The 25,942-nt window shown below is 58.9% G+C and overlaps 12 protein-coding genes across 12 annotated transcripts; 6 read left to right on the forward strand and 6 right to left on the reverse strand.

The window, feature by feature from the left end:
• The first annotated feature begins 303 nt into the window (after positions 1-303).
• On the forward strand, positions 304-866 carry BDZ90DRAFT_232860 (cytochrome-c oxidase, subunit VIIa). The gene is made up of 2 exons (XM_025506416.1): positions 304-417; positions 503-866. The coding sequence occupies exons 1-2, from the start codon at positions 311-313 to the stop codon at positions 585-587; spliced, it is 192 nt and encodes a 63-aa protein (XP_025361356.1). The 5' UTR covers positions 304-310; the 3' UTR covers positions 588-866.
• An 83-nt stretch (positions 867-949) lies between these two features.
• BDZ90DRAFT_280236 (hypothetical protein) lies at positions 950-2,954 on the reverse strand (the record flags this gene model as incomplete). The annotated part of the gene is made up of 2 exons (XM_025509258.1): positions 950-2,428; positions 2,496-2,954. The coding sequence occupies 2 exons, from the start codon at positions 2,952-2,954 to the stop codon at positions 950-952; spliced, it is 1,938 nt and encodes a 645-aa protein (XP_025361357.1).
• Positions 2,955-3,257: 303 nt separating this feature from the next.
• On the forward strand, positions 3,258-5,689 carry BDZ90DRAFT_232861 (hypothetical protein). The gene is made up of 2 exons (XM_025506417.1): positions 3,258-3,423; positions 3,506-5,689. Exons 1-2 carry the CDS (start codon positions 3,368-3,370, stop codon positions 5,385-5,387), a joined length of 1,938 nt encoding a protein of 645 aa, XP_025361358.1. The 5' UTR covers positions 3,258-3,367; the 3' UTR covers positions 5,388-5,689.
• Positions 5,690-5,727: 38 nt separating this feature from the next.
• On the reverse strand, positions 5,728-8,705 carry BDZ90DRAFT_261006 (RCC1/BLIP-II; the record flags this gene model as incomplete). The annotated part of the gene is made up of 4 exons (XM_025508327.1): positions 5,728-6,216; positions 6,303-6,406; positions 6,490-8,349; positions 8,675-8,705. The coding sequence occupies 4 exons, from the start codon at positions 8,703-8,705 to the stop codon at positions 5,728-5,730; spliced, it is 2,484 nt and encodes an 827-aa protein (XP_025361359.1).
• Positions 8,706-8,821: 116 nt separating this feature from the next.
• On the forward strand, positions 8,822-9,268 carry BDZ90DRAFT_280239 (hypothetical protein; the record flags this gene model as incomplete). Its single annotated transcript, XM_025509259.1, has 2 exons — positions 8,822-8,936; positions 9,090-9,268. Exons 1-2 carry the CDS (start codon positions 8,846-8,848, stop codon positions 9,266-9,268), a joined length of 270 nt encoding a protein of 89 aa, XP_025361360.1. The 5' UTR covers positions 8,822-8,845.
• A 170-nt stretch (positions 9,269-9,438) lies between these two features.
• Positions 9,439-11,157, reverse strand: BDZ90DRAFT_221398 (hypothetical protein; the record flags this gene model as incomplete). The annotated part of the gene is made up of 3 exons (XM_025504474.1): positions 9,439-9,959; positions 10,257-10,467; positions 10,642-11,157. 3 exons carry the CDS (start codon positions 11,155-11,157, stop codon positions 9,439-9,441), a joined length of 1,248 nt encoding a protein of 415 aa, XP_025361361.1.
• A 179-nt stretch (positions 11,158-11,336) lies between these two features.
• Positions 11,337-12,724, reverse strand: BDZ90DRAFT_232867 (hypothetical protein). The gene has a single exon (XM_025506418.1). The coding sequence runs from the start codon at positions 12,624-12,626 to the stop codon at positions 11,448-11,450; it is 1,179 nt and encodes a 392-aa protein (XP_025361362.1). The 5' UTR covers positions 12,627-12,724; the 3' UTR covers positions 11,337-11,447.
• A 505-nt stretch (positions 12,725-13,229) lies between these two features.
• On the forward strand, positions 13,230-14,354 carry BDZ90DRAFT_191299 (hypothetical protein). The gene has a single exon (XM_025503868.1). It carries the CDS (start codon positions 13,424-13,426, stop codon positions 14,039-14,041), a length of 618 nt encoding a protein of 205 aa, XP_025361363.1. The 5' UTR covers positions 13,230-13,423; the 3' UTR covers positions 14,042-14,354.
• A 131-nt stretch (positions 14,355-14,485) lies between these two features.
• On the forward strand, positions 14,486-16,596 carry BDZ90DRAFT_191270 (hypothetical protein). Its single transcript, XM_025503867.1, has 2 exons — positions 14,486-14,909; positions 14,984-16,596. The coding sequence occupies exons 1-2, from the start codon at positions 14,668-14,670 to the stop codon at positions 16,416-16,418; spliced, it is 1,677 nt and encodes a 558-aa protein (XP_025361364.1). The 5' UTR covers positions 14,486-14,667; the 3' UTR covers positions 16,419-16,596.
• Positions 16,597-16,774: 178 nt separating this feature from the next.
• BDZ90DRAFT_261011 (hypothetical protein) lies at positions 16,775-20,658 on the reverse strand (the record flags this gene model as incomplete). Its single annotated transcript, XM_025508328.1, has 3 exons — positions 16,775-17,423; positions 17,500-17,667; positions 17,753-20,658. The coding sequence occupies 3 exons, from the start codon at positions 20,656-20,658 to the stop codon at positions 16,775-16,777; spliced, it is 3,723 nt and encodes a 1,240-aa protein (XP_025361365.1).
• Positions 20,659-21,197: 539 nt separating this feature from the next.
• BDZ90DRAFT_280244 (endoplasmic reticulum calcium transporter) lies at positions 21,198-24,432 on the reverse strand. Its single transcript, XM_025509260.1, has 2 exons — positions 21,600-24,432; positions 21,198-21,519 (listed from the first exon to the last, which is right to left on the reverse strand). Exons 1-2 carry the CDS (start codon positions 24,389-24,391, stop codon positions 21,276-21,278), a joined length of 3,036 nt encoding a protein of 1,011 aa, XP_025361366.1. The 5' UTR covers positions 24,392-24,432; the 3' UTR covers positions 21,198-21,275.
• A 272-nt stretch (positions 24,433-24,704) lies between these two features.
• Positions 24,705-25,832, forward strand: BDZ90DRAFT_205437 (hypothetical protein; the record flags this gene model as incomplete). Its single annotated transcript, XM_025503937.1, has 2 exons — positions 24,705-24,967; positions 25,418-25,832. Coding segments are annotated over 2 exons (678 nt in total), but the record flags the coding sequence as incomplete, so codon positions are not given.
• Positions 25,833-25,942: the final 110 nt, after the last annotated feature.

Here is a 25,942-nt window from a genome sequence, read left to right on the forward strand (position 1 = left end):
GACTCGACTCGACTCGCCGCTCGACTCGGAACGGGAGTCGACGGAGGCGATCAGCGAGTCCGACCTCCCCGAGGCGCGAACGAGGGGAACAATGAGCACCGACGCTTTGATTGCTCACCATCACTACCACCTCGCCCCTTCTGTCGTATCATCAGCGACGTGAGTGTCGTCACGCATCAGAGCATCAGAGTACGCCATGCCTTGCTTCTACTAACACGAACGAGTCCCCCCTTCGACCTCTCTACCCCGCGCAGAAATCCTGCTTCCTTCCTACGGACCCGCGCAAACACACCTTCACTAGACCTTCAACATGCCCGTCGGAGCAGTCGCCCCCATCACGGGAAAGATGCGCAAGAGGCTCATTCTCGACCTCTCTGTCGCCCTCGGCGGTGGAACTGCTTGCGGTTACGCTTTCTGGTGAGCACGAGCTCTACTTTCAAACCAGCTTTGCATCAAGGTTTCGCTGACGCTGGACGACGCCCCTTTGATCCTCGCCCAATAGGTACGGCTACCACCTCCCGTCGACTCAGCGCAGAGACGACTTCTATGCTAAGCTGCAGGCTAGCCAGCAGGCTAACAAGGAGTAAAGGATGGGATGAATTGAGCAGTGGTGGCCTTGCGGGAAAGATACAGTCAAGGGAGCGCTGGCTAGCCTCGCCCTGCCTCAGCCTTCTCTTGTCGATCGGCCCGCCATGGTCAGTCTGCCGCTGGGAATTCAAAGGTCATATTAAACTACACAGAGAGTCGCTGCTGCGGGTCTCAGGATCGCATTCGAATGGACTTGGTTGGATTGCATGGGAGAAGCGCTCAATGAACGTCAAGGTATGAGTGAATGCTCTACAAAGTGCCACGACGTGTTTCGAAAGGGTGTGGGTGGGAAGAGAGAGCAGATGGAGGAAACGAGGGCTTGCGGCTTGAGCGTGGATGGCGAAAGGCCAGCTCCGACGCATCAAGCCCTCAGCCTATGCTTCGGTCCCGTAACAACCGCCGCCCCCTTGCCTCCCAGAAGCTGAGCCAGTGGCAGGGTCTGCGCGCGTTTTGCTTCCTCTTGGCGGTGTTGCAGCTGCTGCTCGTCATCACGATGACGTTCTGCACGGCAGTCGTGACATTTGCAGTACGGGCCTCTAGAATTCGGTCTTGCTGCTGATGCTGATGAAGGCTGAGGAGATACGGCGACGCCAGCAGTGGCGAGATTCGCGGTGAGAGGGGCAATCTTCGTGCAATGGACTTGCGATGCCGATGCTGATGCTGCTAAAGCTGCTGATGCTGAGGTTGGGGCCGTCGCCCCACCCACTCGCCCGAAAGGCACGTTGCTGCTCACACTCTTCTCACTTCGGCGACTGCGACGAGGCGAGCCACCTTCTGGCTCAACCTTGTGCTGTCGATGAGCGTGAGCGAAACGCAATCCGGGCATGGGCGCATCGAAGTCGTCGTCTTCCTCTTCGCTGCTACTGTTGCGGTGGCGATATCGTCCTGACGGGTTGCGAGGCTTGCTCGACGACTGTGCGTCAGGTGCTGCAGGGGCTGATTCGCGGTTGCTACGCTGCGTCGAGTCAAGGAAGACCAGTCGAGGGGATGTTTCTTCGTCATTGTCGAAGGCGTGGGCATTGGCGCTGTGGTGTTCATGTGTAGGCGAGCCAGCGACCGCCCGCGAGCGTTTGATGAATGGCGAAGGCATCGATGTAGGGGAGAGAGAGGCTGCACTGCCCCTCCTGTGCGCCGTAGATGAGGGTGAAGGTGCCACTGTGTTGTTGTTGATGCTGCTGCTGCCCATCAAAGTCGGCGCTGCCACCGCTGCAGCCGCTTTGGCCTGCTTGAGCTGCTTCTCCAGTTTGGCCCGCTCACCTTCAAACCTCTTCCTCTCATCCGCCCGCTTCTGCTTCTCACTCGCCACGAAGCCCTTCCACTTCTCCATCTTCTCCTGCATGACCTTCATCTGCGCAGCCATCTCATTCTCCTTTGTGCGATGCGCATCTCTCTCCCTCTCCGCATCGTCTCTCCTAGCCTCTGCAGCGGCAATTCGCTCATCGATCTTGGACTGAAGCTCCTCGAACTCGACCTGCCTGGCGGCAACCCACTGCTTTGCTTCGACACGCGCACGAGCAGCATCTGCAGCAGCCTGCTGTGCTTCCATCTTGGACTTCTCCACCTCTTTCCTTGCAGCATTGACATGAGCTTCCCACCCTGCCGTCTGCTTATGGAAGGCTGCGCGTGCCTCTTGAAGCGTCTGGGTCGACTTGGCGACTGCGGCCTCCTTTGCTTGCACAGCCTTCTCCAGAGCTTGTACCTCATCGCGCCTTTTGCGAACGTGGGCGAGCTTTTGATCAACTTGCTCTTTGCCCTTGCTGAGAACCGCAGATTCTTTGGACGCGCGGGAGAGTTGGTAGTCGAAGGTCAGGATAGAGGATTCGAGTTTGGTGAGCATAGTCTGAGCGGGCAGAAAGGGTAAGGGCGGTCAGCCAAGAGAGTTGAGTGCTCCACGCATTGCTGCTCACCTGTAGATTCTGATGCACAGCAGGATTGTTCGTCTTGTCCTGTATCAGCTTGAAGACCCTCTTCCCCGCTGCCCTCGTAGATACGGCGTTGACGCCGAGTACGCCCTGTACGTATTGCTGAGCGGCACACTGGAAGTCGACGAGGTCATCAAGGAGCTGTTTTGCCTCATCCGGCGTCAGATGAGCCAGTGAGGCAGCCCATTGCGAGTCAGGGTCGTTGCGCTCAGCGAGGAGTCGATCGAGATCATGGACATCGTCTGGCCAAAGGCGCGTGATGTCGTCCTTCTTGGCTTTGGCCTTGCATTTTGGGCAGCCTCGTCTTGCGTGACTGCTGGAACCGGGCCCGTCTTGAAGCCATTGCGTAATGCAGTTGCCGTGGAAGACGTGCCCGCAGGGGAGGCAGACGGGTCGTACATCGTCGTCATCGCCGTAGGCATCGAGGCAGATTGAGCAGCCCATGCCGGATGGGCTGGAGAGGGCGGAGCGGGGCTGTCGATGCTACTCAGGGCAAGTGATGGGTGGGAAAGGAGGAGATGGGAATCCCCTTGCCTGCTGATTAGCCCTCGAGATGCCGGCCGCCTGTCAAGGGCTCATCGGCGGCTTGATCGCGGATGAATGGATAACCAGGGGAGCAAAGTGCTCTTTCCGCTCGTCTCAGGCCCAAACGCGTCGCCCTTTTGCAGCTCGACGCGGGCCACACGAGCGGACTGGCAGCGGTCATTCAACTCGCGAGTGGCATTGAGGCAGCTCCCTCATGGCTGACGGACTTCTTGTCAGCTTCACTTCTCGCCTTTCTGACTCGTCATCGTAGCTCTGTCTGATCGAGCATCCGCCACTACTCGCTGCCGCAGTCTCGGCGACAGCGTCGAGTCATGGTAGCTAAAGCGACGCGCTCACGACAGCCGCTAGCTTCATCGTCCTCGTCCGGGTGAGCGTCATTTCTGCTCAGCGCGTCCAACTGAGGATGCCCATAGCTGATACTGGCCCCTCTCCATCGCACCTACGCTCAGTCAGATCAAGAGAGTATACGGCTCTTCTATTGGTCCCAGCGTCAAGCGCTTCCGCAGTCTTGGCCCCTCGTCCTTCGCCATAAATCAGGGATGGAACGGCGCTAGCTCAGTCAGCCCTCTCTCTTCTCCTTCTCCCTCTGCCTCCCACTCACTCGCCATCACCGCCAACACTGAGGCTCAACAACTCGATATGGGCACTTTCGATGGAGCAGGACCATCAAAGACGTCGAGATCCCGCTCTTCGTCCGCATCGTCCTGCCTGTCACTTCCTTCAACTGCCTCGTCGCTCAGCATGTTCGATGACGATGGCCACGACAAGGGCGGCCGCACTCAGGAGCAAGAGCCCACGCCGCCTTCTAGCCCATTCGAAGGCCAGCAGCAGTTCGATGACAAGAAGATCGCTGGCGTTGAGCTTGAAGGTGAACAGGCGCCCCCTAGCTCCCAGCCTGGCACGCGCTTCAATGGTCTTCTGAAGCAGAGACCATCCGGACTGAGTGCGGATGCGGACGGCATCGTCGAAGACAGCCTGGCCTCGACTTCAGCTCTCGTCGTGCCAGCGAAGAGGCAAAGGAGAGCGCCCAAGAGATCGCCCACAATGCTCAGCGAGCAGGCGTCCCGGCGGGCGTCGAGTTCAGCCACCACGAACTCACGTAGCGTATCAGCATCAACCTCCGCACATCCTCAATGCAAGGCTGGGTCGAGAGCTTCATCTGCATCCTCCGCTACGTCCTCTCTGTCGTCAGTCCCATCAGCCTCAGCCTCGCCTTCAGAGTCGCGCCGCCTCACGCCACCGCCATCTCCCTCCACGCTGCATGCGCTCGTCACGGCGAGCACATCACGTCCAGCCCCTCCGGCTGATCACCCAGGCAGGAGCATCGCCCACGCTCAAAGTGGCTGCGGAGGAGCAGACAGGCAGACTGGAATGCTCTTGAGGGACGGAAGATTGCTGGTGTACGAGGACGATGATAATGACGCGGGGTCCAAGAAAGCAGAGGTCGCTGTGAGCAACAGACCAGTCACTCGCAGTCGAGCATCAAGGGCACTTCCACCGCAAGAGCCGCCACAGCAGCAGCCGTCAGAGAAGGAGGAACCGCTAGCTAAGCGTCTCCTCAAGCGCAAGGCGTCATCGAGGTCTAGAGGGGGAGACAGCCGCGGCAGCGAGGCAGGAAGCTCGAAGGCAGTCAGCAGCCAATCTGGCAGCAGCAAGACCTCAAGGAGAGCCTCAAGCTCAGCAGCAGCGGGCAGCAGTAGCGGACACAGCAGCGGTGCATGCGGCTCACGTATGGTGGTCCTTCGTCGTCGAGGCCGAGCAAGCGCGCCGGCCCTAGTAGGCCGTCAAGTAGACGAAGAGCCCAGCACGTCCGACGAGGAACTAAGCGCCTTCTTTTGCAATCGTCCACCCAGGCCCAAATTACGGGCTCACGCACAGGGCGTCGCAGCCGGTGCTAGCAAGACGGGAAGGCCATCGATCCAAGCAGCCATCCGCGGTCGCGCTTCTCTCCCCTCCTTCCCAAGCACCGCCCCCTACAAGCTTCGCACCCCAGTTCTCCTGCCGGAGCGAAGCTACTATGCGAGGACGAAGAGGGAGGAAGCCAGTCCGACTCCAGGGGCATTGCAGCGACGCGCAGAGATCATAGAGAAGAGGGTTCTCCAGGGCATAGAGTCAGAGCCGCCGCTCGCGGGCAGGGGAAGAAAGGTCGGCGCAATTGAGGAGCTTGATGAGATGGACGGGAGGAAGGAGGAGGGGTTGCGACGTGATGAACCGGCTGCTGCAACTTCTTCGACCGCCGGCGATGCTGCCGGCATCAAGGGGAAAGGCAAGTTAACCAGCTCTGCCACGGTAAAGCGATCGGTCGCCATGAGAAGGAAGACGATGGGCTAAGCCACAACGAGACTCGCATATGTCTATCTCATCTAGCACCCCAACTTCGACACCATCTCAGGACAGCACAATTGACACCACCATCGCTACCTAGCAACGCCGTCTTGCTCAGCGGCGAAAATCTCTTCGTCTCGAAGAAGTGACCGAAGGAGGAGTGAGACCAAATGGCGACCTCATGAGAAGGAGGAAGGAGGGGATCATTGAAAGGGAGAGGGAGAAGAGAGGAGAAGGATCATCAATCTGGCGCTCAATTTGAGCTTCCTTTCGTTTCAATAGCAATACCACCCACCATCATGCATCGCGACATTGCTCGTTACTTTATGACTATATATACACTACCCTAACCGCGGCCCGTACTCTCCCCTACCCACCTGGCGATCGTCGCGTACAGATAGACGGGTACAAGCAACAAACCACAAAAGCCAAGCCGGGTGAGCCACATCACCACCGTCTCCCCCATGCTGCCGTCCATGCCGTCGTTGTCGTCACTCAGCCAAGCTGACCCGGCTGGTGGGAGGAGGACGATCCCCAATCCGAAAAGGAGAAAGAGAAGGGAGAGGGTGTAGATCAGGGAGGCCTGCTGCTCCGGGTCACTCGCGGGTGCATCTGCCGACCTTGCTCGTCGTTCAGCGTTGGGCAGTGTTGCGGGCGCGGTGCCTAAGCTCGAGGAGAGCGGGACAGCTGGGATGGTGGAGGCGGACGAGGTGACTGATCGACCCTGCTGAGGAGGCAAGGGCGAGAGGAGTGGCGCCACAGGGAAGTTGGGAGATGCCGAGGGACGCAAGCCACTGTGGAGTGTCGCATCATCCTGCTGGCCGTGCCCGTCATCCTGATGCGTGCGCATATGGTGGTCAGTTCGGCGACACTCGTTTCTGAAGACTCGTCAAGGGCAACACCTACCCAGCCTCAACGTACCTCCTCCAATCTCTCGCCGTCTTGGTCTGCTTCTCCCTTGCACTCGTCAGCTCGGCCGCCTCGCAAAAGGCGCGAATCAACGGCGATGGCCGCTGAGTGCCAACCTGAGGATTGAACGAGGCACGTTAGAAGTCCGGTCAGCACCGCACTGCTCAATGAGAGGGCCCTTGATGACGCGCCGACTCACCAGCGAAGGCGATATCAAACACGAAAGTCCTTTTCACCTTCTCTTCATCTCCATCAAAGCGCACCTGCGTGGGTCGCTCCACCCCTTGATGAGGTATAACGCGCAGTGCCAGCCTATCATTGGAGGAACTGGACGAATCGCCTCCGTCCTGCCCCTGCGGCTGTCCACCTCCCTGCGGCCCTCCTACACGCGCCCCAGCCAGACCAACTCTGAAATGTCTCCCACCCAGCAGGGGTACCATGCTCCCGATCCTCTGTGGCGGCCTGCGCCTCTCTGGCTGCGGAGGTGCGACCGGCAAACTATCCCAAATGCCCAGCGCTCCCTGACTCCATTGGCCCCACGTCAACACCTTCCCCGAAGTGGTCAGCGCGCCGTAATGCCAGTCCCCTACGGAGATCTTGATCACGCCGATACCTTGTAGCTCAGGTTTCACGGAAGGACCAGTAGAGGAGATGGAGTCTCCTTTGCCCAGGAGAACTATACCGCCGTGATCGTCGTTGGAAGCTTCATCGTCCTGAGGAGTGGAAGAGGTAGAATAGGCAGCCCAGGTACGGAATTGGGCACTGATATGTTTGATCCTCAACTTCTCTCTATCTCTCACCAGCCCAGCCAGCCTCCCATCCCCTGAGCTGAAAGCTGCGAGCGCTGCGATTCGTGATGGCACGCAAAAGTGTTCCATGAGCTGCCATTCCCTCTCTGCCTCATCGAAGGCCCGCCTTAGTGCATTCGCCGCTCGCGTGCGGGCCAGCTCGTCATTGTTGTGTAGGTCTACGCCTACTTGCCCTTGTGCGACGGGTGAAACGTCGAGCTTATAGACTAGCCCGTGAGAAGTGAGCGCAAGCACGTAATCTTCGCCTGCAGCTACCTGTGCTATGCGTTGATGCTGCGGCGCACGTGTAGCTGTTGCCTCTGCTGCCTGCTCGGTGGAGTCGATGTCCATCTCTTCTGCAACTTCCTCTGGCGGGGTAGGAAGAGCGGGAAGTAGAACACGATGAACATCGCGCCATCTGCTCATTGAAAATTCGGAGTCACTTGATGAAGGTGAGCCGTGCGCACCCTGGGAATGCGTTGTCGGCGGATCGCCGGTGGTGGAGACCCAGTCTGTGTGCCAGTAGATGATGTGGGATTGCGGGCTGGTATTTGAAGCAGTGTCTGCCCGCTCAGCATCTCCGCTAGGCTGCTTCTCGACGAGAACAGCAGTAAAGTCCCATCCGGCCTCGAGCTGCACCACATTTGCCCTTCCCTCGCCGAGGGGCGCGAAGGGCTCGTCATGTACTCGTACGCCGTCCCACGCTTTCCATTCGAGTATACTACTTGACTCGGTCAGAGACACTGCGTGCTTTCTGCCGCATGACAGCTGCTTGACTCTGACAATGCGGCCATCTTTAGAACACGAGAGGTCCATGATCGCAGGAGATTCGGCCCTGATCTCCTCGTGAGTGAAGAGGTCCCCGTCCATCTGACCCCAGTAGAGGATGCGCCCCGTTGAGGTCAGGGCATGGAATGACCACCCTCCAGCTACGACCTTGATGGGCGTCCCTACACCGTCGCTGTCTTTGACAGCTTTGCGACCACTGGCCGCGCCGAGACGATGAGCGAGGCTCTCCTTCTTTTGCCCCTCTGACGGTCGGCGGTAATCCAGCCTCAGAGGGAAAGGCGCGCCGCCCAGTCCACGAGCCGTATATGCCGGATCGAAGACGAGGCCTCTCAGCTTCTCATCCGCAATATCGCCCTCTCTGATGCCTAGGCGGCCATGATCGCTCTGTCCCCAAACGAAGACAGAGGGGGAGGAAAGACCCCGGTAGAGCTGCTGCCAGCCGGTGACTCGGGCCGAGGCGTGAGGAGGAAAGTTGAAGTCGTCTTTGCGAAGCGTCACGATGTCAGTGAGTGCGTCGACGAGGCGACTTCGAGCTGCTAATCACCCTGTATGCGCCTTCTCCAAATGAAATCATTGTCCGTCCACTGCTGCAGCGTCTTGCAAGCCTGTCGTAGTCTGGCCAGGTCTGCAGTCGGAATGTAGGGCAACAGGCAATCCAGAAAGACGTCATAGGGCAGCTGTAATAGTGGACATGACTGCTGGCTACCTGACGCTGCCATCTTCTGATGAGTTGGTGATGGTGAGGAGAGTGGAGGAGGAGCTGCCAAGTGTTGGTTGGACGGCCGGAACTAGCCGCACTGCACTCACTCGCCTTCCAAGCTGAGTCGGGGCCACCCATTTCGATTCGACTCACGGAACGGAAGAAAGCCTGCTAGACCAGATCCAGTGTCCCAACCTCGCCGCCGTCGGCCCTCTGGATTCCCAATCTTTCCCCGCACAACCCAACTCATACAACTCCACCATCTCGCCATCGCCAACATGGTCGTAGGCAGCGTTCTCGGTTGGGCAAGCGTCGGATTCCTTACGCGATGCTACCAGCTCGGGATTCAGAAGCGAAACATCTTTGACAGTGGGTAGTCGAGAGCGCGGATTCCTCATTGACTTTCTGCCTTCCTCGATCCACCTACTGACCGGAGCAATCCTTCACCTCTATCCCGTCTCTTTCCCTCACTCCTCTTCATCATCTCATCGTCCTCGTTCCCATCCTCACTCTCTCGTCCAGACTTCGGCGGCCACGCCATGCTCATGACTGCCTTCGGCGGTTTGGGCTACTACTTCCACGGCCTCAAGGAGAGGCAAGAGGCCTTCATCCAATACAAGACGGAGTCGATCCAGGCCAACAGGGAGAGGATGGCCGGCGTGTTGGAGGAGAGGAAGGCGCAGAATGGCGGTGGACACTAGGCGGGCGAGAGTGATGGACTTCCCTTCGTAGAGAGAAAGAGAGGAGGAAAGGCAGGACTGTTCTTCGAGAAGCAAGATGCTCGAGAATGACATGACTCGATCTATTACCGACAAAGCAGCCCACGGATCATGCGATGGGGCTCACTTGTTGCCTGCCGCCTCTCGCACGCTCACCCACAAATCTCCTCCTTATCCCCTACCCCCTCCTCGGAACCCCGCACAAGCAACTCTATCTCCCCCCTGAAAGCAGCACAGAACAGGCCCAAATTATGATCCGATGCATCATCGCCAAAGGGCACTTCCAGCTCTCCATTGATCCCCACCACGCCCAGCAACGTCACTGCCACCAGCGTGACGAAGGGGATCACTTTCCAGCCTAGCTCCGTCACGAGGGTGAGAGGAAGGGCCAGCAGGTAGGCGGCCGTGCACTGCTTGAGGTGGATCCCGTACGCGGCGGGGATGGCTGCTGCTTTGATGCGGTGTAGCGAAGCATGGGCTGATGTCAGGGAGGAGATCAAGGTGTTGCTGTAGTTGAAGCCTGCCGGGCCGGCGAGGTCGAGCATCCCGCTCGCTCGGGCGGCAGTGAGGTACAGGCTGAGCTGGTGGAGGGAGTACAAGGCGAGACTGGGTGGGGGCATGATGGGCTGTGCTTGAGATGAGGAGCTTTCCTCCTGCTGACGCAGCGATGCACCTGCGTCTGGCAGTGGTTCTGTCCCTCGGAGCAACGGCGTCGCCTCGCCAGAGTCGGCGTCGCTAACCGCAACGGTCGGGTGGCTCGCAGCGCTGGGGGTCTGGCTGCGGCGCCTGAACCAGCCTGTTGCACTCGAAGAGCGATCTGCCGTCGTCCCCGCTTCGACGTCTTGCTCACTCTGCTGCTTCTGCTGTTGCTGCCGCCTGCCACGGCCCATCGACTTGACCGTACCCATCGAGTCTGGCGCGAGGCTACGTAGCGTGCTGAAGTCGTATCCTGATGATGAAGCCTCCCCACCGCTTCCCGTCGTCGAGTGCATTGCAGCGTGTGAGGGCTGCAAGACAGCACAACTTGACTCCCACCTATGACAATCCTCCTCGCTCAGCACGCCCTCGTAATCTGGATAGCCGACGCCGTACTCCTCGCGCAGCTCGTGGGCGAGGGCAGTGAAGAAAAGGCTTAGTAGGCGAATCGCTCGGGTCTTCTTTCGGAGGCGACGGGCGTACACCTCGATTCCGTGGGAGAGGCCTGAGTCTTCCTCTCGACTAGCACCGACCGAGGCGGTGGAGGGGCGCAGAGTGGAGCGAGCCGTGTCGTACGACGACGACGACAGGAGGGTATCTGCCATGCTGACCTTGTGCTGCATTTTACTCTCCTGTATTCTACCCTCCCCTATACCCACCGAGATATCAGCATTCAACCAGATCCACCTCCCCAAGCTCCTCCCCTCAGCCTCCGCTTGAGCCCAGACTTTTCTCGCCTCATTCCACTTCTCGAAGCATGTTCCCGTCCTAAAGACCAGCAGCAGACCAACCACGATACTGAGCGGCTGGACTATGGTTGAGGACGTCTTCCATTGTCGACCGTAGAAGGCGTCTGCACTGAAGATCAGGGCAGACCAGAGGGTGATGCCTAATACGGAGGGGAGAATTTGAGGGAGCACTGAATGTCGAATTCGAATGGCGTCACGAAAGAAGTCGACTTTGCTCAGCTTGAGCTTTGCTTGCTCCTCAGCTTGGAGAGATTGTAAGAGCGAAAAGTGTGGCAGGCTGAGAATCCCTCCTTTGGGAGATGGCTTGGATGGCGCCGTACCGCCATTTTTACCGAAAGAAAAAACAAAGCCCCTATCTGGTCGTGCTGTTGATGCGGGCGAGGGAGGCGCAGGCTCCTGACCTGGTTGCGGAGGGGAAAACAACATAGGTGACCGTCACGATGGCACTGAACTGGCGAGCTAGAGGAGGAGACCTGGCGATAACAAGAGATGGACGGAGATGGAAAGAGGGCAACTCGGAGACCAACGCGGACTCAAGTCAAGTGTTGGACGATTGGCCCTCGTGCACGGGCCCCTTAGATTCGATGGTACGAGTCTGCTCTTGGCTCTCGAGTAATGGCTCTATTTGCTTTGATTCTAGTTGCGTGAGTGCATGATACGATCCGACGTGGGGTATGTACAGATACGAGAGTCTAATGCTGACTATCCTTCCGATGCTACGCGACAAGAGTCCAAGCAGACACGACGGCGACGAGGGCCGCTACGCTCCATGGCAGGGCAACCGCAGCCACCATGGCGCCTGAGGAGCTGCCATTGCCGCCCTTGGCATTTTCCGCCGACACGGATGACGCAGAAACGCTGGCGGTGTTGGCAGAGTTAGCTGCGTTGTCAGTGCCGCCCCCGGTGCTGAAAACGCGCACCGAATCAACAGCCCAATATGCCTCATTGAAGCTGGACCCGTTGTATCCTACTTGCGCACTGCAGGCTCCGTACGTCTTAGCGCAGGAGGTCTGCTCGTACGTGTTCCCTGCCCAGTCCCCACAGAGCGTGATGTCGAAGGTGATCTGGTGCTCGCCAAAGTCGGCGTGGCACTCGTCTGCGATGGCGAACTGGGCGCCAGGCTTGCCCCAGTTGGCAGGGTTGACCGAGTTGCTTCCCGAGGCAAGATCGGAGGGGGCAGAGCCTTGCGGCCAGAACCAGACGCGGATACCATTGCCTGTGGAGCCGAGACTTCGCTCCATTGCGTAGATGCCGCCGTCGGCTTTGTTGAATGCTGGGCCCGTGTTGGATGCCGAGGCCCCCGTGGTGCCGTTCATCTCAATACGACAGCCGGTCGAGGAGTCGCCGCAGTCCTGATAGGCGATGATGCCCGTGCCATTGTTGGCTTCGGGAAGGATGCACGAGCCGTTGGTGTGGAGGGAAGCAAGGTTCGAGTCGTACTGGTCATTGGCATTCTCAATGATGTCGATTTCCCCGCCAATCGGCCAGCTGTCCAGATTCTTCGTAACAGTCCACCACGCGGGCCAAACGGCGCACGACGTGGGCATATGAGTGGCGTTGAGAACATAGATGCCGTCAGAGTAGGACTTCTGCGAGTTGATGCGGATGGAAGGACGACCGGCCAGCTGCTCCTCGACGGTCGAGACACCCATGTAGAAGAGGTCATTCTCTACGCGGGTCAGGTTGAGCTGTTTGGCTTGATCTGCGCTTTGATAGACGACAAGCCCGTGTGTCGGGTCAGTGCCTGTTGAATAGTTCCATGAGGAAGTCTGCAGGAAAGAATTGGCGTCGTACGTGTCTGTGAGAGTCCAAGACGAAGCAGAAGCAGAGTTGAAGAGGGCGGTGGCTAGCAGGCCGGCTGCTGCCGTTGCCGTGAGCGGCGAATGTGAGGGCATGGTGGGAGGAAGAGTGGAAAAAATTGAAGCAGTGAGCGTGTGATAGAGAGAGTGGCTGTGAAGGAGGAAGAGAAAGAAGTTGCAATGGCGGAACGCACCTTCAAGTCATTCAATCGATTCTCAAACGTCCACTCTCGGCAACGACGGCGATTTCTTCGGCATCTTGACGTGCCGGCTGTGCGGCTTCCCTCTGACTTGCGTCTCTCAGTCAAGAAATCCTGCAGCGGAAGCCGGAGCAGTGGAACCAAGGCCAAGCCACCTCAATTTCTACTCGACCGTCAAGAGAGCAGAGAAACGGCCTTGCGCCTCGGGGATGGCTAATCATCTCTCTGCCTGCTGCATAGCGATGCGATGACGCGTGCCGATGGCGGTGATCAAGGCAGTGTGATTGCCTCCTTACCGCCGTCATGCTGACTTGACGATCTTCAAGGAAGAGAGAGCATCCTCATGGCGACCGGGGCTGCGGCTGGCTACCCGAGCAGCATTACCACGACAAGATATTGAGAGCAGCAATGGGCCATACTGGCGGACAGGCGGGCATCGAAGAGCTCTGCGATGCTTGCCCTGAGTCTAGTCTTTGAAGTAGCGCAAGAGCTGCACCACAATGACGACCTCGAGAAGGGTAACAAGAGTCGGCATGTCGCAATGCGACGAGAAGCCGACGACTTCGAGGTGTACCATGACCGAAGGCTCGCCTGCGAGAATCGATACCAACACCTCTTCTGGTGAAGCAGAATGGGCAAGTGATTGTCTGATGATGTCACGCTTGTGCCCTTGACGGCGTGAGCTCCGCAGTCATGGGCTGCGGGACTGCCATGCCGTGCCGTAACAGGGTCCTCTTCGACCATTACTACCACGGCCCGCTCCGGGCGCAGCTGCCAATCACTGCCGGTGAGCAGGGCATACGAGGACGGTCAGCAGCGTTGTCTTATCGTCTCGCCACGATCATTGCGCTCGCTTCGCTTGGCACAATGGTGAGCGGCGCGATGGTCGATGTCGTGATCGATTGGGCAAGGGCAACGCTCATCCGTGTCCAGAGCAACAGCGGCGGCGCCTTCGCCGGATTGTGGCACGGCAGAGTACGGTTCAAAATTCCTACCTGGCATGGAACGTCGTGGCAGCAAAGTAAGGCGACGCAAAGCGTCAACTCGTCGGAGAGATGTCAACTCAGCGCATGGCCGGAGAGAAGTGCCTACAGCCTACCCAGTCTAGTGGGCCTTGAAGGCCGCAGCCAAATGTCCAGCAATGGAGAGTTCAGTCTTCTACTAAGTCGACGGGGTATGGACATGCCAAGCCCAGCGGACGCCCGTCTGAAGTCTGAAGAAGAAGAAGCTCCCTACGGGATGCCCCTTGGACGCCGGACAGTTGCCTCTTTCAGCATCAAGGATCCATTCTTCCTCGTTCGCAATGGCTAACCATTCTCACCCTCGCTTGGGTATGGATTGGAGCCACCAATGTACGGAGCACGCCACCCGGTGCCGCTTCATCGTATCGTCCAAGCGATGATACTCGCTGGGCTGGTGATGGGGCTCTGCCCTTTGCCAGGGCAACCGGGCAACCGTGCGACGACCGTGTGTCGCCGTTGCCGTAGCGGCCGCAATCGCCGCCGCCACCGTCTTCGTCGTCGGTGGGCCGCGCTACGCTCTGAGAACCCGTCGACGGCTACACGACCGTAATCACACCGCCACAGACTTGCCAGTCAGGTACCATAATGCTTAGATGACCTCGCTTCCACCGAAGGAGTGGGCGCTGTGTTGCCTCCCCCACTCGCTCGTTCCGCCACTGCTCTCGCTGCCCGGGTGCTTGGTGCTGACGTCGTTGGAGAAGCGATGTTGCCCAAGCCCAAAGCCACTCCGAATAGACGAGGACCAAGCAACCTCAAATCGGTCGTCCTTATCTACCAATAGGGACCCTCAAGATCGCGATCGCCTTCCCCTCCTCATACCCATCTCCTCCTCTCCACCCGACCTGCACGACTACCATCAATACCAGCAAAGCACCAGACGAGAAAGAACAGCACACCGAAAAGACAGTAACTAGGATGGTCCCACGATTTCAGCCACGCATCTCGACACCGATCGACATTGCGGTTTCCTCGCTCAGGAGTGATAGCATGCCGTTGACGCTAGCCGGCCAAGGCGCTGAGGCAACCAATATCGGGCGCCCTTTCGTCATCTGCGTCGACGCTGGTGCTACTAAGACCCACGCAGTCCTCCTCTTCACGGACACCCTCACGGTTGAAGGATCCGACTCGTTTGAAGTTATGGTGGGCTGCGGTAGCTGGTGAGTAGCGCGGTGAGCACGGATGTTACTGTACAAAGCCGAGCTCACACGCTCTGACCCCACCTCTTTCGCAGCAGTGCACTCGGACCTGTCAAGGCATCGGACGTACTCCGTGCCGCCGTTGTCTCTGTCCTTACGAGGGCTGGTCTTTCCAAGTACATCTCAGCAACGCCCGACGATGATCCTGGCTCAGCGACGCCTCCTCCGAGCCCAATTTCGGCTGATGCCAAGCTCTTCGATGCCAATGACTTCGATCATGACGAGCACAAGTGGCGACAGACTGTAGAGTCCAGAGTCAGGAGAAGCATGAGCTATGCCAAGCCTTTGCGCAATTGCGGGGCTCTTTGGGTTGGACTCGCGGGCATCAATTCGCCAGCCGTTGAAGAGGAGATCAAGGCGCACGTCATCGACTGGGTAGAGCCTCTTGGCCTGGGGATCTCAGGCGACCTTTACCTAGGCAATGACGCTCTCCTGCTCGGCGCTCCGCTGCTCAGCAGCAGCTGCTCGCCCACTGGCCAAGCTGGCAAAGCAATCTGCCTCATCGCGGGCACTGGATCCATTGGCTTCGCCCTAGGTGCCGCTCAGCACGACGGATCTAATGACTGCGAAGACCGCGCCCGCGAATGCCTCGCTTGCGGCTCCAATCATCCCGTATCCTGCCAGTCATGCCGCCTCGACATGATCCCTGACGAGCTCGCAATGGCAGCATCACTCCCCCAGGCAAAGATCAAGACGCCCAATGACCTTACCACTCTCGCGCAAGCTGGCGGATGGGGCTGGCTACTCGGGGATGAAGGGTCAGGTTACCATGTCGGTCTCTCTGCTCTACGTCTCCTGCTGCGCAACGAGGAAGAAAGGGCAAGGAGCAGTGAATCTGCTTCACGTCGACATCAGAACAAGACCGACCTTGCGCCATCACCCTTAGCCTCTCTCTTTGAGCGCCAGGCCTGCGCTATACTCGGTGTAGCATCAGTTGAGCAGCTAGTACAAGCCACGTACGCTTACCCCTTGGACTCCTTCAAGCATTGGGTCGCTAGGCTTTGCCCTCTCGTCTTTGCTTGGGCCTTCCCCACGAAGGGCGAAGGAGGCAGTCCCTCTGTCACCATCGACGAAAAGGAAGACGACGGTTCGCACCGTCTCGCTCGGACCCTGGTAGAAGAGTCGGCCAATCATCTTGCTGATCTCGGAGATAAGCTTTTCGCCTCTGCCAGCAACGAAGAGGACAATGAGGTCCCATCAGGTTGGACCCTCATCCTCGCTGGCGGACTCTTTGCCAACTCGAAGCCCTTTGTCGATCTTCTGCTCGAAACTTGGCGGCGCAAGAGGTGCGAAGATCGAGCCGGTCAAAATCTCTTCGCCTCGATCAGGGTGCTCGACCGCCCAGCCAAGGAGGGAGCCAAGGCGCTTGCCGCGCTTGCTATAGAGGAGGGGGTAATGGCCCGTGAAGCGGATGAGGTTCTCAATTGTTGCAGTGAGCTACCTCACGGCCTCTCTGGGCTAATGGGCTAGCACAGACAAGGAGGCGGCGACGTCACGGGCGCGAGCCGATGACGACTGGGCTCTTGAACGCGTATCCTCGTCACGGCCCCGTCTCTACGCTACCAGGCTGGTCGCAGCGCCTCCTATTTTTCTCTAGCTTGGCATCCTCTTGATCTTCTCACTACGCTATCTCCTCTGTCGCCACGCCACGTACTTTACGCCCACGACCTCTCCATTTGCTGGTTACCCAAGTCTTCAGACTCTGCTGTCGATGTTCAGATTTTGTCCTCAACGAGACGAATGTGCAGACTGAAATGCACTCTCGTCTTGCTAATGCTACGCATGCTGAGAACCCACTACATACACTACGTTCCCGCTTTCCCGCTCTACACACCTCTTCTCCTCAAGAAGAGCACATACGGCGAGCTACTCGCCATCTGCCTCTCCGCCAGTCCCTTCCCTCCCGTCACCCTCGAGTCATCGGCATACCACCACTCTCCCCCTGCATTCCTGATCGAGGCAGTGTAGTGTCCCGTGCCGAGAGATCCATGGTGATGCACTACACCGAAGACGTCGTAGAGGAAAGGAGGCTGCTGCGAACGGGAGATGGGCACATCCCTCGCTGCGCTCCTTGCCAAGGAGGGAGGGAGGGGTGAGGGCACATAGTTGCTCAACTCGAGCCCCGTGAGGGGAAAGGTAACCTGCGTCTCGATCTTGTCCGTGAAGGGTCCTTTGAAGCTGAACCTTTTGAGATGGATCAACAGTACCATGGGCAACCTCGAGATACTGAGCCGCTTTGTCGCCCTCCTCGGCTTCTTGCAATTAGGGCAATGCCAAGCGTCCTGCTTTTCCAGGATCTCCTCCTTAACAAAGGCGTCGAGGCACGCCTGCAGGCTGACCGGCCCGCGCCCGTGTGAGGGCGAAGGGATGGGCAGGGAAAGATACATGAAGGCGTTGTAGGTTGTAGAGGTCTTGGAACAGGTGAGGCAGGTGAGCTTGTTACGGAATTGGCCTTGGAACCAGTCCACGATGACGCTGAGCAAGGGCGGCGAGGGGGTCAATTTCTTGTCTCTCCATGAGTACCCTTATCTCCGCTGGCCTTTGCACTCACGAATCATTCCTCTGCCGATAGATGGTCCACTCCTTGACACTCGCGACCTGCTGCGGCAGAGTCTCCAACTCCTCCTCACGCTGCGGTGTCATGTCCACAGGCGGCGGCTTGTGCACGACGCGGTTCAGGTCCTCGTGGAGCCCATCCATGAGGAAGGCGAGGAATTCTCTGCAAGAGCAAAGATGAAAGTGGAAGGTAATTAGTGAGCTGCGAGTGAGAGAGTAGAGATCGTGGGGCAGGAAAAGGTACTCACTGACTGTCATGCTGCTCAAACCCTCTGAAGCTCGGCGCGAATCGGCTAATTTGCTCCCTGAAGGTCACCGGGCTGACGAAGGTGTACTGCTCACTCCAAAGCACCTTCACGAGATGCGCAAAGGCCTCCGCGAGTGCGCCTTGCGTGCCCAGCGGGTTGACTGCATTGATATCGCGTCGGTATGAACCGTCGAGCATGAACTTGGCGAGTGGTATGGTAGCAGAGAGGCATTGCAATGTTGCGTTTTGATAGCAGGAGTTGCCCACATTCTTGAGGCCTGTGAGGCCGATGCGGAGGGAGTCGAAGGATGGAAGGGGACGGACAGCCATGCGCGACCCGCCAGCGCTCATTGCGCCCGAAGGGGGGCGTTGCTGCGGGTGTGGGTGGTGAGGATCCATGGCTGTGGCCGAGGTGGTCATGCTTCGGTTGGAGACGCCATTAGAGCTTACGGCTGCGGGAGGTAGCTGCGGGGCGCCTGTTTGGCCGGCCGATGAGGCGTGAGGGCGCAGCTGCGGGTAGTCGAAGGAGGTGCGACCTGATGAGGAAGGAGGACGTTGGGCCACAGGGTGATGCTGATAGTGCTGCTGCTGCTGCAAGTGATTAGGCGGCTCGCCGTAGGGTATCGAGGGCTGGTTCGGGAAGTAGCCCGGCTGCCCGGCCGACGTGCTTGCCGAAGCTGCGGAGCTACTACCTGCTGCGCTTGGGGGAAAGCCAGGAGCCCCAGGTGGTGGCACGCCGCTGCTGCTGGGCGTACCGGGCGACTGATACGTCTTGGCCGGCATGGAAGGTGCATTGTACCCTGACGAGGACCAGCCTGCCGCAGAGCTCGAGGGAGCAGGTGAAGAAGGTGGCATGACAAATCCCTGCCTCCTCTGCTTCTTGAGCAGCTCCTCGTCGCCATATCGCCTCCCGAGCTCAGGTGACGCCCCGCCATTGACGCTGCCGCTTCTCGACGCCCTCGTCGCTGATCCATTGACCGCTGCTGCTGCTCCTCCTGCAGCTGCGCCAGCACCCCTATGCTCCACCTTGATATTCCAACTCTCCCAGCCCCCAACGAGCAAGAAGGGGGCCACCTTCAGAGTCTTGTTAAACTCATGCTCATAGATCGCCTTCACCACGGTATCCAGCCTCTCAAAAGCCAGCAGCGCCTCGTCGTAGGTCTGCCACCCGCTCAGTTGCGGCTGGCTCGGGTTTGGTGCCCCGAGCAGGCGGGAACTTCGGTCGTAGAGAACGACAGCATCGTACCTGTGTCGATTGGCGAAAGCAGTCTGCTCACCTGGTGGGGCGAGAAGGAGCTTGTCCTCCAGATCGGCGGAGGTCATGCCCCGCTTCAAAGTGACGCCTCCTTCTAGACAGACAGAGTCCGCACTCGGCGAGCCACGGGCTACGCGGCCTGCTTCGTATTCGTCGCGGGATCGCAGGTCGAGGAGCAGGATGTCTAGGCCTCTTTTGCGGACCATTCGGCTTGACTCGCTGCTGGAGCCGGTGGAGTCTTCGCCTGCTGCACTGACGCGCTCGAAGCCGGGATTGAGTAGGGACCAGAGCTCTTCGACTTTGATGTGGTTGCCGCGGGGCAAAGATGGCTTGGAGCCAACAGTCTCTGGCGCACTGCCTGCAGGAGGTGCGGGAATCGGCGGGCGTGCGCGGGGAGCAGCTGCTCCTCTCGGTGAGCCAGGAATGAGGGCCGCTGGGCGATTTTGAGCCGCGATGATGGATTGGCGTGAGGAGGAGGGGGTCATCCCGCTGCTGATGCCACTGCTGCTACTGCCGCTGCTCTGCTGCTTCTGTGGGGAGTCGCCTGATGAGGAGCTCACGCTGAAGGGCTTGGGCACGTCCCTCCCTAATGCCAGATCAGTCGGAGGGGCAGGTGGGTTGGGCAGCGGCCTGCGTGAGGTTCCCGGCGCATGCGATGGTGTCGTAGGGAAGGCACCACCCTCGTCCTGTGTCGTGGGCTCGGATGTGGGCGCAGAGGGGAGAGGCGAGGGGATCTTCTTATCAAAGTCGTCGAGGCTAGGGTACGTATCCGAGAACTCGGAGGCGGTGGGTATTGACGCATCTCCTGAGTGCTGCTGCTCCTCGGGTATTGTGGATCTTGAGGAGCCAATAGGCTCACTGAGGCGCTTTCCCATGGGTACACCGCCTACGCCTGCTGTCCTGAGGGCAGCCAGGCGACTGGACAAGCTAGAGACCTGATCTGCCGCTTCACCTGATTCAGCGCTGCTGCCCTGCAGCTGCGGTGTTGCTGACCCAGAGCCAGGGCGAGAATCAGAGGCATGCTCCCGAGGAAGGACGATGCTCGCACTAGCCAGAGCAGCAGCTGCGTCCCCCTGATCCGAGGTGGTGGTGCGCAGCTGTTTCGCCGGGCCAGGTTCAGCAGGCGGCGGTGGTACCTCTGATGGCGGAGCCTCGTTCTGCTTCTCCACTGACACAGCTGCTGCTGCTGCTGCAGAAGTAGACGCTCTCCTCTGCTGTTCCTGTAGCTTGGCATTGCGCTCTTCCCTCTCCTTGAGCGTGGCCTCAATCCTCGTCGCCCTACTGATCACATCTGTGATCCTCTGCATGAAATCCTGATACCGAAAGTACGAGGGACCACGCTGCGCCTGAACTGTTGGCCATTCTGGATGCTTTGTGATGAAAGCGGCAACATTGGCTGCCTTGAGGTAGTTGACAAAGGCCTGCTCCAAATGCCCCTGGCGATCGCTCGACTCTGCTTTCTCAAGGAGAGCGGCAGCTGCTCCTAGGTAAGAGCGTACTGAGAATGAGGGATCGAGAGAGGCTTTTGCTTGCTTGCGTAGGTTCGTCGGGTGATTGGGAGAGAGGATACTGCTCGAACTTGTCGCACGTGAGACAGACGAGGAAGAGGCCAAGGGGCCTGGAGGCGGCCCCGGTGCGTGAGGTGCCGCCATCGGGGCCAGGAGAGGAGGTGATGAGACGCGTTTGCAAAGGCTCGACGGTCGCAGTACTGGTATGCTGGTAGCGATGCGGATCGTGGAGGCGACAATGTTGTATCGACTCCGATCTCAGGAGCTAGCGAGAAGATATCGCGGCGCTCGAGGACCACCAATAGCCACGCCGTATGTGGTGATGAGGGCAGGCAAGTGCTGTTCTCCCCAGCAAAGAATGTACGGCTATCGTCTCGTTGAGGCTGCGGAGACGAGACGAGGAGGGGTCGTTCTAATGACTGGTTGGAATTGGAAGGGAGGCAAGTCGTCGATGTTGCCAAGCTCAACGTCGTCCCCGCGGAGACGGGACAGGGTCGTGCGTGGCTGAGCGCCGCCTGTCCCTCTCCACTCAGCGGATCAGTCCGCGTGCGACCGAGCGACGCGAGACGACACGACGACTTCCATCGATATGCTTGAAACATGATCGAGGACAAGGCGAAGAGAAGAAGAGAGAGTCTAAAACATCTGATTCTTTTTAAAGATGGTCGTCTGATCTAATGATGACCGCACAAGAGGCGAAGAGCACACACTCTCGCGCCTTACCTTCCTGCTTCTTCCTCCATCCCGCCTCCTCTAACCCCTCATTGTCCTTTGCCTTTCTTCTCTTCTTGTCCCTCAACCAAACTATCCTCCGGCGGGCTTACAAAGTTCCTCGTGACAAATTTGCACGCCTCATCCAATACAATGACCGGGGCAGAGAAGGCCAAGACAGCCTTCCACTCTGCCCAGTTGAGGGGCGTGATGACGAACAAGTCGCGCAACCACGGAACATAGAGGATGGCGAAGTGCAGTGCCATAGAGAGGGCGATGGCGAAGATGAGGAAGCTGTGCGGGCAAAATAAAGCGAGTACGTCGGTCAGTACTTTGGTGCTGCTTTGGCAAAAGAGACGCCAGCGCCTACTTACGGATTCTTGAAGGGCGTCTGCAAGAAGATGCTGTCAACCTCACTGATGGCATTGAGCGCATTGGCCATCTCGATGGTGACCAAAATGCTCAAGCTCATCGTCGTGGCCCTCTTCGCAAACTCATTGGAGAACATCGCGCACCCCACTTCAGGGAACAGCGTCGAGCACTGGTGGAAGTGCGTGAGCTGATACCAAGAGATCTGCGGGCCGGCAGAGTAGTACATGAACCACCAGGCATACCCTGCCACGGTGGCTGCGCCGACGTAGGTGCCCACGATCATGTATCGGGTGAAGAGCCATTTGCCTACCAAAGGCTCATCGCGAGAGCGCGGACGGTGGCGCATGACTTCGTGGTCTGGCGGATTGAAGCCGAGCGCCGTGGCGGGAAGACCGTCCGTGACCAGGTTGACCCAGAGGAGTTGGACGGGGATCAGCGCCTCGGGCATACCCAGGAGGACGGTGAGGAAAATGCTGACCACTTCGCCGATGTTGGACGAGATGAGGTAGCGGATGAAGCTCTGCGTATTGTTGTAGATGCTCCTGCCCTCCTCGACCGCCGTCTCAATTGTCGCAAAGTTGTCGTCGGCCAAGACCATGTCCGCCGCGAGCTTGGCGACATCGGTCCCTGTTCCCATGGCAATGCCGATATCTGCGCGCTTGAGCGCAGGCGCATCGTTCACTCCATCGCCGGTCATAGCCACCACCTGACCTTGTTTCTGAAGGAGTTCGACGAGCAGCGACTTGTGCGAGGGCTCGGTACGGCTGAACAGGCGCGCGGTCTTCACGACCTCCAGCTGCTCGCTCTCGGACATGGCTTCGAAGTCTCGTCCCGTAAAGCTCATCTTGCTCAAGTCAGCAGACGGGTCAGAGGGGAGCACGCCGATATGGCGACAGATGGTCTCCGCTGTGGGCTGGTTGTCACCCGTGATGACGATGACGCGGATCCCGGCCGACCTACAGCGGGCGATGGCTGCGGGGACTTCCGGGCGAGGAGGGTCCATCATACCGACGAGGCCGACGAGGGAGAGGTTCTGCTCGAAGTGGACGTAGTCTGCGCTGGAGTTGGAGCGGTACGCGGCCGAATCGGTGGGGAGATCGTCTACTTGGGCGAGAGCGAGGGTGCGCAGCCCTTGCTTGCCGTAATCTTGCACCTTGGAGAGGATAGCGGAGCGATGCGACGAGTCGAGGGGTACCGGCGCCGAGGAAGAGCCGGTGTAGATGGTCTTGCAGCGCTCAACGACCGACTCGGGGGCGCCCTTGACGAGGAGGAGGCCCTTTCCTGATCCATTGTTGATGAGCGTGGACATTGATTTGCGATCGCGCGAGAATTCGAGAGTGAGGAGACGAGGAGAGGCAGCAGTGTAAGCCTTGCTGACTGCGGAGGCACGCTCCTTGCGCTGCAGCGAGTCCAGCTTGGCGTTGACGCTCGAATCGCTGTGCTGCAGCTTCTCTACGAGGACCTTGAGCGCAGCCTCGGTCGGCTGACCAATGGCAGCATAGTTGCCATGCTCGTCGACAGAAACATCCGCATCGTTGCAGACGGAGCAGATGCGAGCCAAGGCGTCGACGGAGGAGCCCTTCTGGTTGAGAGACGTGACTGCCTTGCCTGAAGCGTCGCGTACCTCGCCTGTAGGCGCAAAGCTGGTCCCCTCGACCTGGTACTCGGCCATGTCGCTCAGCAGACCCTGCGACTCGAAGACGGCGAAGCGCGTGACGCTCATTTGATTCGTGGTGAGAGTTCCCGTCTTGTCTGAACAGATGACGTTCGTGCTGCCCAACGTCTCAACGCTAGGCAAATGTCGTACGATCGCGTTCTTCTTTGCCATCTTCTTGGTGCCCAGCGCTAGGCAGGCAGTGATGACGGCAGCAAGTCCCTCGGGGATAGCAGCCACGGCGAGGGCGACTGCAATTTTGAAGTAGTAGATGGCCCCCTTGACCAGCCCACCGTGCGAGGGGTCAGAGAAGTGGCGGATGTTGATCAGCCAAACGAGGATGCAAATGACCGAGATGACCTTTGCCAGCAGCTCGCCAAAGTCATCGAGTTTCTGCTTGAGAGGAGTCTTGTCGTCATTGTCCTCGCTGATCTCGGCGTGAATCCCACCAATGGCTGTATGCTTGCCCGTGAGGACGACGACTGCGACCGCTGATCCGTTGACGATTGTGGTACCGGAGAAGAGGATGTTGGTCATGTCCTGCTTGACTGCACGCGGGTCAGGGACGGAGTCGAGAGACTTGTTCACTGCGATTGACTCTCCGGTGAGGATGGCCTGGTCGACTCGGAATGAGCTCGAGTTGATGGCTACCAGACGGCAGTCAGCGGGCACCTTGTCGCCAACGTTGACATAGATGATGTCTCCCGGCACGAGCTCTTGGGCGGTGACCTTCGAAGAGGTACCATCGCGAAGCACTGTGCAGGTATCTGGCGAGTACTCGCGCAAAGCATCGATTGCCTGGTCTGCGTTGCGCTCCTGGACGACGCCGACAGTGGCGTTTGCGATGAGGATGAGAAAGATGACGGCAGGTTCCACGAGGGCCGTTCCCAGCGACTCATTCTCTTCGAGCAAGGCGAGAACAAAGGAGATGACTGCTGACGCTAGGAGGATAAGGACGAGCTGGTCCTTGAACTGGTCGAGGATGAGCTGCCAAAGCGGTGTCGGAGGAGCTTCCGGCAGCTCATTGCGTCCGTACTTTTCTCTGCGGGCAGCCACATCGCTCGAGCGCAGGCCCACTGAGGCATCGACCTGGAGCGTGTGGCAGACTCCCTTTGCAGAGTCGGTCCACGCGTCGTCCATCGCTACTAGTGCTAGTTGATGATGGTCAAGACGAGGTGAGGAAAGGAAGAAGAGGTTGAGCCTCCTTCGCTCCGCTCGCTCCCTTTCTCTCCTTTCTCCCGCTCCTTGCTGCATCGACGTGGAGCTCAGAGCGGAGTCGCGACTGAGACTTGGCAGACGGAACGGAGAGCGGGCCGAGCGAGGCAAAGGCGGGTACGGAAGGAGGCTGCGATAGCGAGCTCTGATTCCTCTTGCCTTTGCTCCACCCATTATTCGCCAGCTGAGAGTGTAGACACGGCCCGCCGTCAAAATGGTCGACTCGACATTCGGCCTATTAGCCGCAATCGGCATGGCGGTCGGCGCTCCCCTCATTTACGCAGACCAAGCGCACTCCATGGCTAAAGTGCGCGACTCGACCGGATTCAGCAAGGATGTATGCGCCGTTGTCTTGCTCTCCAATATCGCTCGCTTGGTCTGGTGGTTCCACGAACGATACGAGCTCGTCCTAGTCGTCCAGTCCTGCCTCATGGTCGTTGCACAGATTGCGCTGTTGAGCCTTGTGCTGCGATTCCAGCCGGGAAGCTATGCCTCGTCCGCGTACACGAGTTCTTACCAGGATTACCTGAGGAGCGATCCGGGACCCGCAAGACCAGGTAGACCCAATGGCGAGGCTACTCGCCCCCGGCCTGAGATCAATGTCGAGCCGCCGACGCCAGAGCAGCAGCACGCGAATCTGCCGCCGCCCGCGACAGCATCGTCAAGTAATACGAACGAGTACAGCAACCCTGGCTTTCGCTCTCTCTTCGGGGGAGGCAGCTCGTCATCGTCAGGGGGTGGCTATGCCCCCATCGTCGGCGACTTTCGCTTCCCGACTATGCCCCTCCTCGACGCCCCCGAAGGCTATGCAGCTTCTCAAGACGAACACGACGGAGAAGAGGATACGGACCCTGTCTCCCTTCCCACGCGCCTGGCAAGACAAAGCAAGCACTCCTTCGGACGCTTTGCTGGCCGACTCAAGCCGCTCTTAGGCGTACGCAACGACGGCAGTCTTCGTGCAGACGGCTCCTCGAGCGGTCGCCCGTTCGGCTTCTGGACCTGGACGAGCTTGGAAAGCTACATCGTCTTCTTGGTCTGCTACACCCTCTTTCTCCTGGCGCTACAGATCACAATCGGCCGCGTGTCCTCAATGTACAACGCCCTGCTCGGCCTATATGCCCTGGGCCTGGAGTCTACTTTGCCGCTCCCGCAGCTCATTGCCAACCAAAAGCGACGTTCCCTCGCCGGCTTCCGCTTGTCTGTTCTTGCCGGCTGGTCTCTAGGTGACCTGTTCAAGGTAGTCTACTTTCTCTTCTTGAAGCCAGGAAGCCCATTCCAGTTCTTGGCCGGCGCGCTGTTCTCTTTGAGCGTCGACATTGGAATCGTGGCGCAGGCGAAGATGTTTGCAGAGAAGACGGCAGAGGATGAGGAGGAGCTGAGGGTTGCCAGTGAGGGAAGAAGGATGGAGGAGGCGGAGAGGCAACGAAGAGCTGGTGGGGATGGCACCGGTAGAGACCAGCAACAGCAGAGATCAGC

The sequence above is a fragment of the Jaminaea rosea genome, assembly GCF_003144245.1.
Source record: "Jaminaea rosea strain MCA 5214 unplaced genomic scaffold BDZ90scaffold_9, whole genome shotgun sequence".
Classification (NCBI taxonomy): Eukaryota; Fungi; Basidiomycota; class Exobasidiomycetes; order Microstromatales; genus Jaminaea; species Jaminaea rosea.

Bases quoted from the DNA above. Each gene is read 5' to 3' on its own strand.
- BDZ90DRAFT_232867 (XM_025506418.1), bottom strand. From the start codon at position 12,626: ATGCCCTCACATTCGCCGCTCACGGCAACGGCAGCAGCCGGCCTGCTA.
- BDZ90DRAFT_191299 (XM_025503868.1), top strand. From the start codon at position 13,424: ATGGGCTGCGGGACTGCCATGCCGTGCCGTAACAGGGTCCTCTTCGAC.
- BDZ90DRAFT_191270 (XM_025503867.1), top strand. From the start codon at position 14,668: ATGGTCCCACGATTTCAGCCACGCATCTCGACACCGATCGACATTGCG. The intron at 14,910-14,983 runs GTGAGTAGCGCG...CCTCTTTCGCAG, and splicing joins ATGGTGGGCTGCGGTAGCTG to CAGTGCACTCGGACCTGTCA.
- BDZ90DRAFT_280244 (XM_025509260.1), bottom strand. From the start codon at position 24,391: ATGGACGACGCGTGGACCGACTCTGCAAAGGGAGTCTGCCACACGCTC. The intron at 21,520-21,599 runs GTAAGTAGGCGC...TTGCCCGCACAG, and splicing joins CAGACGCCCTTCAAGAATCC to CTTCCTCATCTTCGCCATCG.
- BDZ90DRAFT_232860 (XM_025506416.1), top strand. From the start codon at position 311: ATGCCCGTCGGAGCAGTCGCCCCCATCACGGGAAAGATGCGCAAGAGG. The intron at 418-502 runs GTGAGCACGAGC...CTCGCCCAATAG, and splicing joins GCTTGCGGTTACGCTTTCTG to GTACGGCTACCACCTCCCGT.
- BDZ90DRAFT_232861 (XM_025506417.1), top strand. From the start codon at position 3,368: ATGGTAGCTAAAGCGACGCGCTCACGACAGCCGCTAGCTTCATCGTCC. The intron at 3,424-3,505 runs GTGAGCGTCATT...ACCTACGCTCAG, and splicing joins GCTTCATCGTCCTCGTCCGG to TCAGATCAAGAGAGTATACG.